Here is an 18148-nt window from a genome sequence, read left to right on the forward strand (position 1 = left end):
ACCAGAGCCATACTTATAGTGGACAGTATGTTGTATATACAAACAAACACATTCAAGTATTGAGATACACACACACACACACACACACACACACACACACACACACGTAAACGTGTACCCACATGCTGTTCTTTGGTCTCCACGATGGCAAGGTGGCTGCCCATCTCCTTACATCTTGCTGTACTATTCTCATAGTCCAGCCTCTCCTCACTGAGTGAAAAGCATTTGTCCTCCACGTGAAGCCACCCTGCAGGACACGCGCTGCAGCTCAGCACTGTAGGCGGGGAGGGAGAGGCAAAGATGGAAATGGATGGAATATTAGGAATGCTACCATGCATTATCGTTCATGGTCAGGAAGCAGGAAGAGGGACATACCGGGAGCTGAGCAGTTGGATGCCATGTTGGTGTAGTGGTCACACAGCAGCCTGTAGCGATTCATCACATAGCTGAGAGTCTGCCTCAGAGACGACAGCTCTGCCTGCAGGTCGGCTGGAGCCTCTGTAGGCTGAGCGGAGGCTTTGCAGATGAGCAGGCCAATCAGAGCACAGAGGACGGTGCGGCCTCTGAAGTGCAGGGCGCCTGATTGAATGAACAGGAGAGCTGAGCTTAGTGGATAACTTAGGCATTACATTATTAGGACATTTTAGGATTACATTGATTAATCAATTATACCACTATACGAGGTATAGGTATAACCTGATATAACCAAGATTTAAACCTGGTGTCTATTTAACCCCAGGCCTTTTTAGCTGTTTAAAACTTTTAAGAAATATGACCGTGTTACACACATTTGTTTTACCTGTTTTGGATGACACTGACGAACAATAGCATGCCATTTATCATCATCAAAAATCCTCCCTTTGCTTAGAGACCTAACCTTACATTACCACACCTGTAGTGTGAGAGCCACTGATAGTTCATGTGACATTTTGGAGATAAAAACATGATTCCTACAAGACGTTTGATGTATAAGAGGGTGCTGGTGGTGGGGTGGGGGTTATTTTAAGGGATGTTTAGATGGTCAGTAAGAAACATAAAGTACCTGACACATAAACTTGGGTAAAAAATTTTATTATAATCATTTTCTGGTTTAAATTACTGGGGTCAAATTGACCCCAACTGATAAAAAATGTTAAATTTGAAGGTAACAGGACGGTTAAGAGTTAAGATTTTTAATATCGTTTCACACTATCTTTCTCATCTCATGATTTTTTGCACAATAAGTTTTCAAATTTAAATACACTGAATTTTGGCATAAAATATTGTCTATCTGCAGCTTCGGTAAAAAAAAAAAAAAATCAGAGTAAGTCTCAGTCTTGAAAAATCGACATATCCTTCAAACACATGCATCACAGTGAATATTTCTGAACAACTGAAAACTTATTCATTCAACTTTGTTTTTAACTAACTGTCACGCTTCCTTTGTTTTTCTCTTACAGTCTGTTCTTTTACATAATTTATTGTTTTTATATCCTCCTTTGCTTCTACATATCTTGCTGTTTCTAAATCTTAATTTGTTTCATCTCCATCTTTTATATATCTTATATTTGTTTTACTGCCTCTACTCTTTGTTTCTCAAGTGATTGCTTGGTTTTATCGTGCAGTATTTGCACTTGTTTTAAATTGCCTGGTTAATACTCTTGTTTCTTCACCTTATTGTGAAGCACTCTGAGCTACACCCCCTGTATAAAGGTGCTATATAAATGAAGTATTATTATATCATCATTATTATTATTACAGACACAAACATTCACACACAGGCACCCCTAATATACAAATTCTTATTCACACGCTCGCGCACGCACCCATTCATGCACACAGACAAACACACTGACTGCATTCACATAAGAAGGTCTTACCTTTCATATTCAGGAAGTTCATTATCTTTGTTGAGTGGCTGATTATCATAAACTTCTTTTTCCTTCTCTGTTAATTTTCTTTATTGAACAGAGCGTTTTATAGAGCTACAATATTTGTGTTTTAGAGGGAGGGGGCGACAGAAAGTACAGATTGCATAAATATTCTGGGTAGACTGGAGTGAGAATGTGGGTAGTCATCAAAGTGTGGAAATTCAGACTGGCACAAAATCTTCCAGCAGAACCACTGGTGACCTGCCGCTGTTGGATTAAATAAATAGACAAACTTGATGTTGGCCAGGCTTCTGACATGTAATTTGGTCATTATTTACCAAAGTTACATGACTAAAGTCCATCTCCCGCCTCTCATTTTTCGCTTTTTTATCAGCCAGGGATGACTGAAAAGTATGACTCAGCATTAAGCAGCACTGTGTGTGGGGGGTTAATTTGTATTCTCTTCATTAGTAGAGCAGCTGCAATAGTATCACCTCTACAGTAACACACACACACACCAGATGCCCACTCGCTTGCTCCAACAGGCTGTCATGTTTTTTTGTTTATGTCTCATTTATTTTTTTTCTTGGCACCTTATTCCCCATGGCCCTTGTCAGCTTCTCTACCCCCGTGCAGTTGTGCTATTCAAACCAAACTAATTAAAGTAGAAGGGGATGTATTTAGTGTTTCACTAAAGTTTGTGTGTGTGTGTGTGTGTGTGTGTGTGTGTGTGTGTGTGTGTGTGTGTTTTGTTTCTCCATCATAACACATTTTTATGGCCTGAATACATGTACTTTCCACATGATTCAAAGCTTTGCCTTTCCTCACAAACACAAACACAAACACACACACACACACACACACATACCTCCCAGCTGCTTTCCCGCCACTCTCCTGTCATAGTTCCAGTTCTACTTTTTTAATTTATTTCAGGAAGTTGAAAGTACTGTTTTTCCCAATATTACTTTCCTCTCTGACTCACGCACACACCACCTTGAATCAACCAGCCTCCATCACACAGCTGTCCTATCCACTAACAGCGCCAGCTCCAAACAGTGCAAGAGAGCAAGGGAACTGCTGGGAAGTTTGGCTTATGCAACGCTAGGGGAGTGGCAGTGAAACTCCAGAGCAACAAGGAGAAACACATCACATCAAGCCAATGAGCTGTGGTACGAACCCCAAAGATTTGGATTAACAGAACCTCTTCTTCTGCAAGAAACTTGTAGTTCAAATTGTTCAGTTCCTTAATGCGATTGAGGAGAGTTTAGCGCAGTTTAACAAGCTCTCTCAACACATCGTCGTTGTTTGGGACTGGAGATAACCAGAGCCCTTAATAACAGAGAGAAATCCTGCTGAGAGGGGAGCTACAGCCATGGAGAACAGAGAGTATGACAGCCTGCAGGAGTTCACTGAGGAAACGTCCAGCAGGAGGAACAGGCCAGTCCTTGACCACAGCAATGGTATCGTTTCTGTGTATGTGTGTGTGTGTGTGTGTGTGTGTGTGTATGTGTGTGTGTGAGAGAGAGAGATTTATCCAGGACCATGTGTTTGAGATCATCTGCACCCATGTCATGCACGTGCAGGCATGTGTATTTGTATTTACTTGAAAATGAGTGTGTTTCTGTGTGCCTGTGTATGAGTGTGTTTGTGTGTATATGTGTGTGTGTGTGTGTGGGAGGAGTGGAAAATAAACACAGCAGGCTATCCACTTGACCCAATTTATGTAGGCATGTTGTCTTTTGAGAATACTGTGTAGAATGATGCCAAATTCTGGTCAAAGTGGTTTTATACGACTATCGCCTCTCATTCAAAGCTTCCACTTTATGCCACACTGGAGGATAAAAATGTTAAATTGACAGCAATTCTGTGTGATCAGGCTCCCGGGGACTGAAGAGGGGCGTTGAGTGTTTGAGGAGTCAGACTGCTCTCTTTGTGCTTGTTGGCCTTTTGGCCTCCATCTGTGCCAACATCGTGCTCACTGTGCTGTGTAAGTAAACACCGTCTCTGCCCGTCTCTCTGTGTGTCTGTCTCCCTGTCCGTCCACATGTCTGTCTGTCTATCTATTAGCCTTAATTATATTTCTCACTTGCTCTTATTAGTCTGTCTTGATTTCAGCATAGTGTGCTTTTGGACACCTATAATTGGCAATAAAAAAGATAAACTGGTCTCTCTCTTCCGGTGAGGGTTGTGCAATAGAAAAAGCACAAAAGTCCATAATTGTGAAATATTCCTCCTGCAGGGCCAAGAGCCTCTGGCAGCCTGGTGTGATAATGTGCAGTGAGGACACACTCTCATTTAAAGCAAACACCACCGCAGCGGTCTCTGCATGATTGATCACCAGATCAGTCATTATGCTTTATGACCATGGTTATTAACACAAGCATAGATTATATACCATATCATGATGGATTACACTAATGTTAATAACTATTAAGCCATAGTGGGGAAAAAATCTCCTGCTCAAGTAGAGGCACTGCTGCTGTGCTGGTGTAAAACTCTGCATAACTAAAAGTAGATAGTTGTAGGAGCAGTTCATTTAAATGTGCTCAATAATAATAGTTACTGAGCTGCTTTTCAGAGAAGAGAGCACTGCTACAAGGGATCTTTTCCATGCATTTCTAAAAGGACAAGAGGACACAGTTTAAACCAGATTATTTTAACCTTTACGAAATAAAGTGCACAAACAAAATAAAGCCAAATTGCTCCTCTTTTATTTGTTGAGATTCACTGTGAACGGCCTCACAACTGGCTAATTTACATCAGTCCAGGTTCTGATGCTTATGCACAGCTACAAAAAACATAGATATGATATAAAATATAGCTAAGTGCAATACTTTTATTTACTCAATTATAATGACATCATTAATTGTAATTAATTACATCCATCTTTTAAATTGACTTAATTGCAGTTTGAAGTGTTATTACAGAGGTTTTCAGTTTGCTTGCTGTGCAGATGCTTTATAATAATACATTAGATACAATGTGAGCATTAGGTTTTAAGTCAATCACACAAGGAGTGTGGGTGTTAACCAAATGAAATCTTTGGCACATTGTATCATTTAATCTCATTCCCCCTCTCATATCGACTGGATAAAGGATTCTCTATCCTTTGTAATCAAAGAAATCAGAGATCATGTCAGGCTCCCTCAGCTGGATGCTGTCCCCGTTGGCTGAGCGACGTCCTGTTTTCTCTGTGCTAGTAGCACACAGTATGTCTCATATGTTATTTTCTCCAAAAGTTTCTATATTGGGTGCATATTTATGCTCTGTTTTTGTTTTTGTTTTGTTTTGTTTTGTTTTGTTTTTTTGCTTTATTTTATTATTTTTTTCTTGCAGTTGTTTTCTTCTGTTTCACTGATTTGATCATACATGCGAGGATTTATGTATGCGAAAATTCTTCAAATAAACCATTTAATCTTACCATCCTGAATAAAACGGAAATCTATCTTGAAATATTGTTCAGAGCAGTAGTGCATCTGTTTCCACCCAATCAATATTATAACCTGCCCAGAGCACTAAATCAAAACTTTTGTCATTAGTAAGTTTGCCAGGAAATATTTATGTTTCATTGGTTTTATAAGTGAGAGCTATTTTTTGAGAAACAAGAAACTCAGCAGCCAAAGGAAAACGTCCAGCCTAAACTAAACTATAATTCAAATATATATGAAATAGTCCTCATAGAGATTGCTGTGGGAAAACACTGAATGATCATAGTTAATTCACATTGTAAATGTTCGTTTCTTGGGGTCACGAGGGAGTTTGTTTTGATTTACTACAGGACATTTTTTTCAGCAGTACCTGCAAATTAATTTATGCAAGAGATGCACTGCTCCGTATGTTTAAAGAGGGGAAGGTAGAATTAGATGAACAACCACAGCTGCATGACAACAACATCATTTTCTCTCTCTCTCTCTCTCTCTCTCTCTCTCTCTCTCTCTCTCTCTCTCTCTCTCTCTCTCTCTCTCAGTGTTTAGCAGGCCAGTGCCAGGTACCCCCTTGGAGTCTGCAGCTCTGAGTCTGAAGCTGAACTCAATGCAGACACGCTACATCCTGCTGTGTGAGGACTACACTAAACTGGGGCAGAGCTGTTCACAGACAGGTCAAGAGACATAAAACACATACAAACAACATCAGACATTATATTCTCCTGAGCTTATTGTGTCTACACTTAATACTTAACAAAGCATTACCCTTACCGTACCCCCAAAACAGCAGTGAAACAAAACAAACACAATAAGATATAATAAAGTTTTGTCTTTATTTCATTGTCTTTCCCCTTGCTTTTTGCTTTTCCCATCACAGTCAACAAGTGCAGGGCGTGTCCTGATGCGTGGCTTCACGTTGGAGATAAATGCTACTACTTCAGCAGTGACAAACAGGACTGGCTGACCAGCAGAGACAGCTGCACAGAGATGGGCAGCCATCTTGCTATACTGCACACCATGGAACAGCATGTAAGTGGGCTATTCATGTGTGTGTGTGTGTGTGTGTGTGTGTGTGTGTGTGTGATGTGAGAGAGAGGCTCTTCCGCTACAAAACCAATTCAACCAAACAATTTGAGCAACACAACTAAAAAAAAAAAAAAAAAAAAAAAAAATACAAAACCAAACCACATGGAAATAGTGCAATCATATAAAAATGAACAAAAAAATGGCCAACATCATGAAACTCAACACAAAAAGAATGGAGGTGGAGAAACTTATCGAAAGAGAGGAACTTTGCTCTGTGGAGCCCTGCTGACCGGCACAGGTGTTCATCATTCCTCTTAATTAGGTGGGCTACTGTGCACAGGAGAGGAAAATGCCAGAACACCAGACAGTGTGTGTGTGTGTGTGTGTGTGTGTGTGTGTGTGTGTGTGTGCGTGTGTGTGTGTGTTTGGAGGTGGGGAAGCTGATGATGACATTTTTGCAATACTTTTAACTGTAGTCAGTGCAAAAATCCTTCCACATGTGTGTGCATGCAGAACAATAACTGAGCATTCCTGGTCTCAATAGACTTCACATGGTCTCTCTAATCATTCCTGTATAGGCCTTCATTCTCAAAACCTATACTTGTTTACTATACTGTTTTCCCTTCATGATGCTTATATTTTTTTTTCCTGTGGAATCTCTTGTTTTTGTTAATTCTGTATTTGCTTGTCATGATTTCTCCCTGGGTCATGTGATTGCCTCGTTTTGTCCTGTTTTTGTTGTAACTCTATAAGTTAGGCCACACTTGTATTTTTTTTTTCTAAATCTAAAGCACTCATGAAGACCTTCAGCGGTCAAAACAGTTAGCTTTTTTTTTTTTTAATGATTTAGCCACTACAATAAAGGATTTTAAATAATTCCTTCCCTTTCGTCACATTAGGAGTGCCTGTTAAATAATTGTGTTTATTTCTAGGATGCCCTAGAAAAAGAAGCCAAAAAGATTGGTGGATTTGATTACCACTTCTGGATCGGCCTGTCTGATATGGAGAAGGAAGGAGACTGGAGATGGGTGGACAACACAACACTGGAACACAAGTACCAGCATATTTTAATATCTAATGCACTGTTTACTCACAATGGCATTATTAATTTATTAAACCTACAACCCTGAAATCATTGGACCATTTAAATTTGGAGGATGCTCGCATGCATGGAAGAATGGAAAGTATCAAAATTCACCAACATTACATGGGGTCAAAGTGTCAAAAAAAAGGGAAATTTACCTGCAGCAGATTTATACTGTCAGTAGTTGTGAATGGAGACTCTCATCACTCTAACAACAAATCCAGCAGTGGCACGAGCCTGTTTAATCAGGGGAAGTCTTAGTGGGATTACAGTTTGGGCCAACTTCTGCAAGAATTGTTCTCTGTTGTTATTTATAGCTTGCCCTATCTGTCTCATTTTCTTCCTCCTCTGTCACAGATACTGGGATCAGTGGAGCTCAGAGCCGGATAACCACCTGTCAGGAGGGGAGCACGGAGAGGACTGCGCCACTTTAGACAGCCGTGCAAAGTCATGGTTTGATGTTCCTTGTGAGAACATCTATAAACGCATCTGCCAAATGGATGCCGTCCAGTTTGACTAGGGTCTGTATGTAGGTGACAAACTACAGCGCGGGATAGTCTGGAAACCAAACATGAACCTCCATTTTTCACACGCTTGTGTTAAAAAAGCCAAAAAAAAACAACAAATAAATAATAAAATAAAAAATGTGGAGGATAGATGCGTAGGATGACTGAAATAAAGTAACTGTGGTAGCCATAATGAAAGCTACACCAAAAATAATTTCCAATGCATTTGTAAAGGTTGTACGAATGTGTGCAAATTTGTTTTGCTTTGTTTTTTCATTTTTATTATTATTTTTTTAAATGCAAGTGTAAGTAATCTCTAAATTGTGGTTTGTTTGTTTGATACAGACGTGTTATTAATGTGGGGTGTATTATCAGGAGATCAAAAAACTGAAGGAGCACTCAGAGATACAAACTATTAAGATTGTCTGGTTTGACATAAGATTGTTGCCTCCCTTTCCTGCTGCACTATTGAAATTCACTTTTGAGCACTGATGAATGTCAATAAAACTGTTTTTGAGATAATCTGCCTCGAATCACTTTGTTGAGGTCATATTTACACGGTATCAGACATTTAAACACCTGTTGAGGGCTCGTCTGCACCTGAGTTGAGTTAAACAAACATCATCGCTAGATGGCGCTGCCCTTTCTGATCCTGCGAACCCAGAGGCTGAGTGACAGCTAACATAAGGCCCGCCTACTTTCTCCTACTGTCCAATCAGCGGCCACGTTCCTTTGTTGTCAAACGTGCGCTGACAGCGGAACTGAACAATCGTGAGGGAGGCTATCGACCACAAACCAACATAACAAGGTAAATTCTCACACTCGGGGCCTTATTTAAACGCCTCTGTGCACATATTTTCTGTCCCGCGTTATTTATTACTTGTTTATGCGATATAGTTTGTAATTTGGGGGTCCAAAGGGGCATAAAATGCGCTGAGGCCTAACGTCACCACTTAATGTGAAGCCTTAGCAACCGAGCTAGCTGGCTAGCATAGTTAGCACGACACATTGGGCTTTAAACGAAAGTAAAATGCTGTCTGCCGGTCCGAAATTACATGCATCCAGAACGACTTTTTTATACTTGGAGTTTCAGTTCTATTTTACCGTTTACAGCAATGTCCTCTGACTAATAACATGACTGGTTCACTAACACCGGTATGGAGTTTGGCTGAGTAACCTTAAGCCTGCAGGGTGTGCTTGACAACACACACAGGCAAGGGTTGCTGACTAACGTTATACTTAAACCCTGACTCGGTGTCTGGGCTATTTTTGCGTGTTTTGTGCACTTTGCCATCTGTGACTATGTCCACGTTTTTCAAACTTCAACATTAAGCTACATATTAGCCTTCGACAGTAGAAATGAAAATACTGTATTAGACGACTGCCGCAAATTCTTTTCCGCGATTACTTTAATCAGAGATGAAGTGTTATCGTTTCAAGGTAATATTTGCTATCATTTGAGGGTCAAATGGGTTTTTATCTGCCATGTTGTGCCACTCTGTTGATGCCACCCCCCTCTTTTCTGACATCCATACACGCTGAGATTAGCCCAGTTAAAGCCTCCTTCCTTGTTGTATTGAGAGAAATGCAGTAAATTCCGTCCAAAATTCTGTCCTTTTATTGTTGCCTTGCGTATTGGCAAGCGATAGATGCCTGTTAGCACATGACCTAAGACCCTGTGTTAAACTGTAGGAGCCGCGGTGCATAAGTAAGTCACTAGGCAGCACTTGACTTCAGTATAATGTCAGTTTTAGATTTATAATGCCCCCCGCCGTCCTTGGCAGTGTTAAGCAGAAGAAATTTTTGGAATAACAGGCGAATTACTTTTGAAAGTTGTAATTTTGCTGAAATAATGCTGCTTGGTGTGTGCAGAATTGTATAAATTACTTAAAAAAAAACTGCGAGCTACAATGCGTGCATGTGTGCAAAGCCACATTAAATTGCCAGAGCTTGTAGAGTGACTGTAGATCTACACAAAGTAGAACAGGACACTTGGGACTAGGGGATAGTGTCAATTGAGCATTTGTTATTTTTCATTTTTGGGTTATTTTGTTCCTGTATAAAAGATAAATGAACTCGTAGTGCACACAGTAGAGTGCAGATCTCTGCTAGGTGTATCTCACCTTTTCTGGACTTTAGGTTACTCTATGTGCTTTTCAGATTATAACTTCAATTTCTGTATGTTCTAAATATCACACAGTACAGTATAGAAAACATAATGTAAAACTCCCAAAGCCTCTTGAGTTTAGCTTTTTCTTGTTCTTTCTGTATCTGTTTCACTATTACACACATTATACCCTAGGTCGGGAACCTGTGGCCTGCAAGGCATGTCCAGCTCTTTGTTAGAAGTCATATGGCTTTAAACAGATATCGTGTTTCAAAAAGAGCACAAAGTAAAATAGCAAAAGTCAAAATTACAACTAAGGTCTCTCTTTCTCTCTCATACACATATACGCACACCCCACTTGGAGACTGGCTTGCCCTGTCCCCCCTCTGTCTGTCCCAGTGTGTCAGCCCAAAAATGCAACGCACATCCCTGAATTGTTTTCACCCGCGATTGGAGCACACACTGCCACAATGAAGTAGTAGTAGTATGCGCAGAGAGGGGATGCGAGAGAGCAGCAACAGTTGAGCAAGCTAGACAGTGAATGAAGAGCATAATCAGCGTTAGCAATCCAGTATAATGTGAGGAGAGTATAGTCATGCAGGGTCGCCAGTGAATAAAGAGAGTGAGCGGAAATGGCGATAATGCTTTTCGAAGGCTGTGAATCACCACAACCACAACAGATTCTTCATTGTACAGTCATAATTGTGCACAAAAATATTAGGCTGATAGGAGTAGTAGTTTGTGAGATTATCTGTGGACACCAACACACACAAACACGCGACCAAAAGCATGATCCCCTTAAAACAGTAGATACCAATTCAGACCTAGGTCAGAATCATTAGGTTCTACAGCAGTGAATTGCTGTGTTTTTGCCAGGATGCAATTTCTGTAATCAGTCTAAATACCTCCGAGAGGCACTGCTTACCACGTAGTAGCAGGAATTTACTTAAGTAGTACTTAGGTTGGGCTATTACCTTCAGCCCATGGTACATTTGCATCATGTTCCCATTCACAGAGTGGGCTTTGATGAATATACATGCCTTGCTTCTCATTCATTATAATAATTACCCGCAATGGTGCTGCCCAGTGCAACCAGTCTGTTGGACACTGAGTGGCTCTCCTGGATAATTGGGGGTTAAGTGCATGGCATAAGGGTACCTTGTTGCTGGTATTTGCTGAATGAAGAGAGAGCATTTTTCATCCATTTTGTCGCTCAGTATCCCTTTCAGCAGGGCTTGAGTGCTCAGCCAGTGCTTTGAAGAGCATAGCAAAGTTAGCTACATGCCATAGGGCTCCAGAAACTAGATATGATCATCAATAGAGCATTTATTATTGATTTATGAGAAAAGCAGGGACCTGGCGAACACAGAGAATCATTATGTAGCAATTAACATTGACTTAACACTGAGAATATAGTTGTTTTTTAAAAAATCTATTTTAACTTTAATCTGACATTGAATTTTGACGTATTTTTAAAATACTTATTGTTTTTAGAATACTGTATTGTCATTACACATTGATGTGCTGTGCTTATGTATTCATGTGGTACTGTGTCTCTAGTTTCATTTTCTAGCTAATCTCCTTAATATAAATACTGTTTCACCCATTGCTTATTATAATAAAATAGCCTAATTATGGACTAAACTCATGCAGAAAAGTACCCCACACCCTTACACACCTACCATCAGTGAACAAAGCCTTTTATGTTTGTATTTCCTTGATTTCAACCCCACCTCCCTGTTGTACTTCTGTCTAAGCTGCTAACTGTGTCTCTGACTCCTGTTTCCCTGATGTCAGATGGAGGTGGAGCAGCTCCTGTCTCTGTCCGGCTCAGCACTGGCCCAGGCTGTCAGCTCTCTGCTAGAGACCCCAGGCCTCTACGTCTTCTCTGACATCCTGGAGCTGCCAAACGTCAGAGAGGTACACACACACTTACACACAATTTTCTGTCTCTCTCTCTCTTTCAAGCTGCGACTCACAGCAAGAGTGTCCCTCAGAGTTGCTCAGTGTAGAGATGAAACACACATCTATTCATTCTCTGTGTAGATCTCATTACTTCTCTGTTCTGCCCTCTGTGTCTCTCCCCTTCCCGCTCTCTTCGCCTCATCCACAGCTGGAGACGGGCCCTCATGCTCCAGTATACCAGCTCCTAAACCTCTTTGCCTATGGAACCTACTGCGACTACAAAGGTATTGCAGTGACAACACAGTGTAAATAAGTAATGGGGTGGACCTGCAAGTGTTTTATTATGAGCTATATTTCTCTTGCTGCCAGGCAGGCATCTAGTCACAGAGGCCTAAAACAGTCTTCTTGAGAAACTGCAGGCAGGTAATTCACCGACCTAATCACAGGAGCCCTCTTATCTTTTGCGCTGTCAAGCTGTCATCAAGAAATCTGATTGGTTGATACCCATCAACATCGCAGCAATGTTTCCACAAATAAACAGTGAACAGATTTTTCATTTCTGATTTTGCAGTCTATGTAAGGTTGCAAGAACCTGCAACAGGAAGTTAATTATATCTGATTTTGTTCTGAATATCCAACCAATAGCCTGAAAAAAGATATAGCCTACTTTATTGTTCCCTTCCCTTTCTAGTCACGCCAACAGGGAGCACATTTATTTTTCAGAGTTGTGTAGCGGAGCCCTTAGAGGAGCTGTCAGCTCTGCCTGCTCGGGGTGTGAGGCCTGTCTCAAGGGGAGCATGGCAGCAGGAGAAGCAGTCACTGGAGACGAGCTTTCTCCCCACCCTGCTGCCTGACTGCTAAAGCAGCTCCATATTCACCTGCGAGTGTCTCTGTAACGTTACTCTTCAAAGTGTTAAGTGGTGCCTCAATGGTGTATGACTGTTTGACCGTTGGCAATCTGACACTCACACTTTAATTGCTGTATATTCCCCTTTTGCATTTGTCTTTTGCTTCTTTTTTGCTGCTTGCAGAGAGAGCAGCCTCTCTTCCAGAGTTGACCCCAGCACAGAGAAACAAACTCCGCCACCTGTCCATTATCAGCTTGGCATCCAACCTCAAGGTATCTCTTCATTCTCTTTCTCTTTCACAGATGAGCACCAAACAATTATAATGTTATATTTGAGTGATGCCATCTTTTTTTAAACAAAAAAGGGAAAATAATTTCATAGCTGTGCCCATCATATTGCTGCAGGCCTAGTAAAACAAGCATTGATATTAATGATGTATGATCGTCTTTGCTTTTGAATAAGGCATTGCTTTGTTACTCAGGCACACTCTCCAAATTAGAGAAAGCTGGTGAGCTTGTCTATGATCTTAAGCTTGTGGCTGTGAAATTTGGACTGTAGCAACACACTGAGCTCTTCTGTTTTAAGTCTTTAAAGAGAAAATATACTGGCTCTTGTTTTTGTTTTTTTGTTTTTTCAAATTAATTTTTCTTGTTATCACTCACCTACCCACCCACCTATCAATCTGCATGATAATTTATTTGCTGTCCTTTGCAAGGCATCTGTCATTTTCAACTTCTAACCATTCTCCATCTCTTTCAATGCCCTTTTCTTGCTCTGTCCCTGGTAAATAATTGATTAATTATGCTCTCTAGCTCTGTCTTTTCTGTTACCTTAAACTCACCTCTACACCGCCACTACTGCTTTCTATTCTACTCTGTTTTCCGCTTAATATGCCTGGATGTCACATTGTAGCTTACTCGACATGAAGGCCTGAACTCTTTAATTGCCCAATGAAGGATTGTCAAATTACATACTCTCCTTTCATCCCCCTCCTGGCAGTGACATTTAGTCAAATGAGCAATTTTACTCTAACGGTTTTGTCATTTTCCGTGAAACCACTGGAGTAGAGTCAAATTATCCGCCTGTTTGTAAAGGTAAAAAGAGCATATGAAGATTAAAGTCACTCCGTGTCTTGCGTGTCTGTGTCTCGTCAGTGCCTGCCATACTCCCTGCTCCTGCAGCAGCTGGAGCTCAAGAATGTGCGGGAGCTGGAGGACCTGCTGATCGAGGCCGTGTACTGTGACATCATCCAGGGCAAGCTGGACCAGAGGAACCAGCAGGTGGAGGTCGACTGCAGCGTGGGGCGCGACCTTGGCCCCAACGAGCTCCCCAACATAGTCAACACGCTGCAGGAGTGGTCAGTAGCCCCTCTGTGTGTGTGTGTGTGTGTGTGTGTGTACAGACACTTGAATCAGTTCTTTCTTGTCTTTATTAGAAATCTACAGAATATTTAGCGCACAACATTTTTAAAAAGTTAATTTAGGCAGTTACACATTTTTGCTTTTTTTCTACACACAAAAAGAAACAAAATAAATAAAAACAACCCCCCCACCCCCCAAATAGGTTTGGAAAATGAAATAAATAAACAACTGACAAGGTACACATAGGTCCATAAGTATTTGGACAGTGACACAATATACATAATTTTGCCCACCCAATTTTATACATTGTTTGGTCTTTAGCAAGTGAAAAGTTGGGTTGAGGTCTGTGGACCGACTTGGTCTTTGAAGAATATTCCACCTCTTTGCTCTCAGTAACTCTCTATGTTTTCGGTCCTTGTCCATCTGCACTGTGACGCGCTGTCCTACCAGTTTTGTTGCATTTGGCTGAATGTGAGCAGATAGTATAGCCTTATAAACATCAGAATTCATCTGCTACTTCCACCAGCAGTCACATCATCAATAAACACTGGTGACCCAGTTCCACTGGCAGCCATACATGCCCATGCCGTAACACTGCTTCCACCATGCTGGACAGATGATGAGCTCTGCTTTGGGTCATTAGCTGTCCCTTTCATTCTCCACACTTTTCTCCTCCCATTATTTTGGTACAAATTTGTCTTTGTTTCATCTGTCCAAAGAACCTTGTTCCATAATTGGGTCTGCACTTCAGTCACGTCTTGATTACTCCATTTCAAATCCACTGTGGTGGTGTGCAAGGGCAAAATTATGAATATTGTGTCACTGTCCGAATTCTTATGGACCTAACTATATATAGTAATAGATACAATTAAGTCAGTTCTGAGTTTTAATAACAACCTTCTGTGTTTCTCTCTCTCTCTTTCTCTCTCTCTCTCCTTCTCTCTCTCTCTCCCTCTCAGGTGTACAGGGTGTGAGGCGGTGCTATGTGGAATTGAGGAGCAAGTCTCAAGAGCAAACCAGTACAGAGAGAGCCAGCTGAAGGTCAAAGTTCAGGTGGAAACAGAGGTCAGTCCGTCAGTCCACTGTTCAGCACTTCCTGACTGCGTACTGTTTCTGCTTCTTGTTTGAAGGTAAACCATTTCAGCTGCATGTCCATATTTCTTACAGCATAAACTTACTGCTTCTCTCCTCTCTTTCTCCACGTCACTTTTCCTTCAGGTTTCAAACCTACAGAAAACGTTAAAGGCCAGCTCTGCCTCTCCATCGTCTGGTCCCGCCCCAGCCGGAGCTGCCTCCAATCAGGACGCAGACCAGCCAGCAGAGCCACGAGACCCAGCCTCCTCTCAGGAACCACGACAACCAGGCAAAAAAAGTTCAAAGGTGAAAGGGTGAGTAATGCCACATCAGATTTTTTAATTCAGTGTGATTATGATTATTTTATATGAGTGATGTGGCATTGTGGGTACAGCTTGGCTTTAGTAGCCATAATCAAGAGTGTGATGCATTTTTGTAAAATATGGTCATACGTTTTGTAAACGAGGTTCAAATTAATTTATGTATTTAGCATTTCATCACAGAGATGTTTCAACTTCACAGAGAACCAGACTAGGACTGGGCGATATAATATCAACTTTGTGATATGAGACTAGATATTGTCTGGGATTGTGGATATCACTGTATTGTGATATCGCAGGTGTCTTTCTGGTTTCACAAGTTATTAGACTGTTGTAGTAGTTCTGTTATTTGCCTCTACCTGCTTGATCGTCATATCATGGCTCAAACATACCATGATATGTTTGAGCCAGTGTCCAGCCCTAAATGAGACTACCTAGATTCACATAATCAACAGTCGGCAGAAAATTAACAGTTCTTGAAAACATCTTTGACCATGCAGATTAATTTGCCGAAAGCATGCATAATGTTTCTCTGAGCATTGTCACTTCACTCCTAAATCAAGTTTGTCAAGGCTGCTTGAGCAACAAATGCTTTTTATTCCTAGAAGTCACAAAATTGGCACAAAAAAGCTATTTCTGTTTTCTTTTTGTTGTTTCTTCTATTGTTGCCACTCCATTTGTTCTGTGAAGCACTTTTTAATTATGGCTTTGAAAGGTGATACACAAATAAATATTTACTTACTTTTAACCACAGCACTAGAAAGACTGCTCTCAAAAAGAACATTGGGCTAAATGGCTTTAACTCAGTGTTTGAAGACCAATGTTAATTCAACAGAGATTCAGTATGTTTCCATTTTTTCAATAAACATTAAGAAGCCAGCTGTCAGCATAAGTGGTTTGCATGTGTGTGAGTGCACTTGTGCGTCTGCATGAAGTAACTTCATTATCAGATACGCACAGCGTTTTGCAGCAATACTCTAACCCTGCTATCAGGGACTCTTTTTCTATTCTGCCTCCATCCGGCCCAATTACCAATTGCTAATTTCACGTCTGTCCTGGATTTGGAAATGTCACTGGATATACAAACGCCCCAGGTGCTTTCTTCCTGAAATGACTGTTTCCCCCTCTGGTGATCAGATGAGATGCTTTGGTTATATGGCAGTTTTTGTTGTTCTTGCTACATAGAAAGCAGTAATTATTTTCTGACTGCCTGACACGTTTTGATGAAGCATTAAGCCCTATAATTCACATCACTTAACACTGCACTTCAGTTCAATGAATATCCACTTAATGTTTTGAAATCCTAATGAATGATAGCTTGACATAATCTTGACATTAGATATCTTGCCACAAAGTACTTTTTGCTCCCAATTGGCAACGGTAGTGTTTTGAGGTTCATTGGGGCATCCATAAAATAAACATGTAACATAAAACACTCGGCTAGCTATTCATTATTTTAAAATGTCACTGTACACTGACTGAGAAAAGGCAAATTTCAACGCCTTGAAAATCACAGCAGATGCCAGTCTTGCCTGTAAGACAAAACACATTTTCCCACTCTTTCCCATCAGTGTTTGTCAGGGAAGGTTAAGGCAAATGAACACAGGGTTGGGGCTCCCCGGAAGCTCACTGGATAAGAGCCACTTGTCAAGGCTGAGTCCTGATCGCAGTGTCCTGGGTTTGAATACAACCTCAGGCCGTTTGCTGCATGCCATCCCCTCTCTCTCCCCTGCCTTCCTTGCCTCTTCCTTTTTTAAAGTAAATATCTGTTACCATTGCAATGGATTTTTTTAAGGATTGAATGATACTATTTTAGAGAATCCGGGATTGGCAGTAAATTCAGTTTCACTGGAATATTTATATACATTTGACAGCAAAAGGTAATGCCCGTTGGTGCTTGCAGTGTTTATGATGCACACACACACATGTTTGTATTAAATGTAGTACTAATGCAAGTTTTTCTGTGGGTCATGTTGCCCCTCAGGCTGCGTGGCAGTGGGAAGATATGGTCCAAGTCCAACTGAAGGCAGAGACAAAGACCTGGAGACGGCACTGGATACACTCACTGGTTAACAGAGACATGGACATTTTGACCAACAAACGGATACGCAAAACTGATCATGTGACCAATGTTCACGGACACCCACTCGCCATGCAGACAGCAAAATCAAAGACGCCTCATGGGAACTTTTTCGTCACCACTTCTTTCATAATCTCACCTGGACGGATTTGGAAACACACACATACACACACACACTGGCTGAAGGGTATGACAGGTGTGACACCCATTCATGCAGTTGTGAATAGCCCAGACTATCAGCTCTGTGTATACACACACACACACACACACACACACACACACCTTCTACATGTGAACACAGGAAGAACAGCAAAGTTTAATTAAAAGTCAGTCTGCATCAGGAATCAGATGTCTTTGGCCAGGCAGGGTGAAGACACAATTAGATAAGAAATAAGATCAGTATATTTGATGCGTATGTGTGTGTCTGTTGTTTGAAAGACTTTTTTGTTTCCTGTTTTATTTTAGATTAATTCTATGTTACTTTTTTTCCCTCTGCTGAGTTGAGACGTGTATAAAATCGGGATATAAACTGTCAGGAAATAAAATGAAGCCCTGTACTTAT

The 18148-nt window shown here is 40.9% G+C and overlaps 3 protein-coding genes across 3 annotated transcripts in view; 2 read left to right on the forward strand and 1 right to left on the reverse strand.

Annotated features, from left to right (window-relative positions):
• Positions 1-1881, reverse strand: part of LOC115373641 (C-type lectin domain family 4 member E-like) — a 3762-nt gene extending 1881 nt beyond the window's left edge. The window contains exons 1-3 of the mRNA XM_030072129.1: positions 1860-1881; positions 376-579; positions 123-274 (exon numbers count right to left, since the gene is read on the reverse strand). Of these exons, the coding sequence (XP_029927989.1) occupies positions 123-274; positions 376-579; positions 1860-1881 (378 nt within the window). The remainder of the gene's footprint in view (positions 1-122; positions 275-375; positions 580-1859) is intronic.
• Positions 1882-3049: 1168 nt separating this feature from the next.
• On the forward strand, positions 3050-8031 carry cldc1 (C-type lectin domain containing 1). Its single transcript, XM_030073115.1, has 6 exons — positions 3050-3310; positions 3727-3837; positions 5818-5949; positions 6153-6304; positions 7234-7355; positions 7743-8031. Exons 1-6 carry the CDS (start codon positions 3223-3225, stop codon positions 7903-7905), a joined length of 768 nt encoding a protein of 255 aa, XP_029928975.1. The 5' UTR covers positions 3050-3222; the 3' UTR covers positions 7906-8031.
• A 570-nt stretch (positions 8032-8601) lies between these two features.
• cops7a (COP9 constitutive photomorphogenic homolog subunit 7A) lies at positions 8602-18148 on the forward strand. Its single transcript, XM_030073112.1, has 8 exons — positions 8602-8699; positions 11796-11918; positions 12112-12187; positions 12935-13023; positions 13906-14108; positions 15072-15177; positions 15331-15500; positions 17491-18148. The coding sequence occupies exons 2-8, from the start codon at positions 11796-11798 to the stop codon at positions 17528-17530; spliced, it is 807 nt and encodes a 268-aa protein (XP_029928972.1). The 5' UTR covers positions 8602-8699; the 3' UTR covers positions 17531-18148.

Source organism: Myripristis murdjan, chromosome 16 (assembly GCF_902150065.1).
Source record: "Myripristis murdjan chromosome 16, fMyrMur1.1, whole genome shotgun sequence".
NCBI classification, from domain to species: domain Eukaryota; kingdom Metazoa; phylum Chordata; class Actinopteri; order Holocentriformes; family Holocentridae; genus Myripristis; species Myripristis murdjan.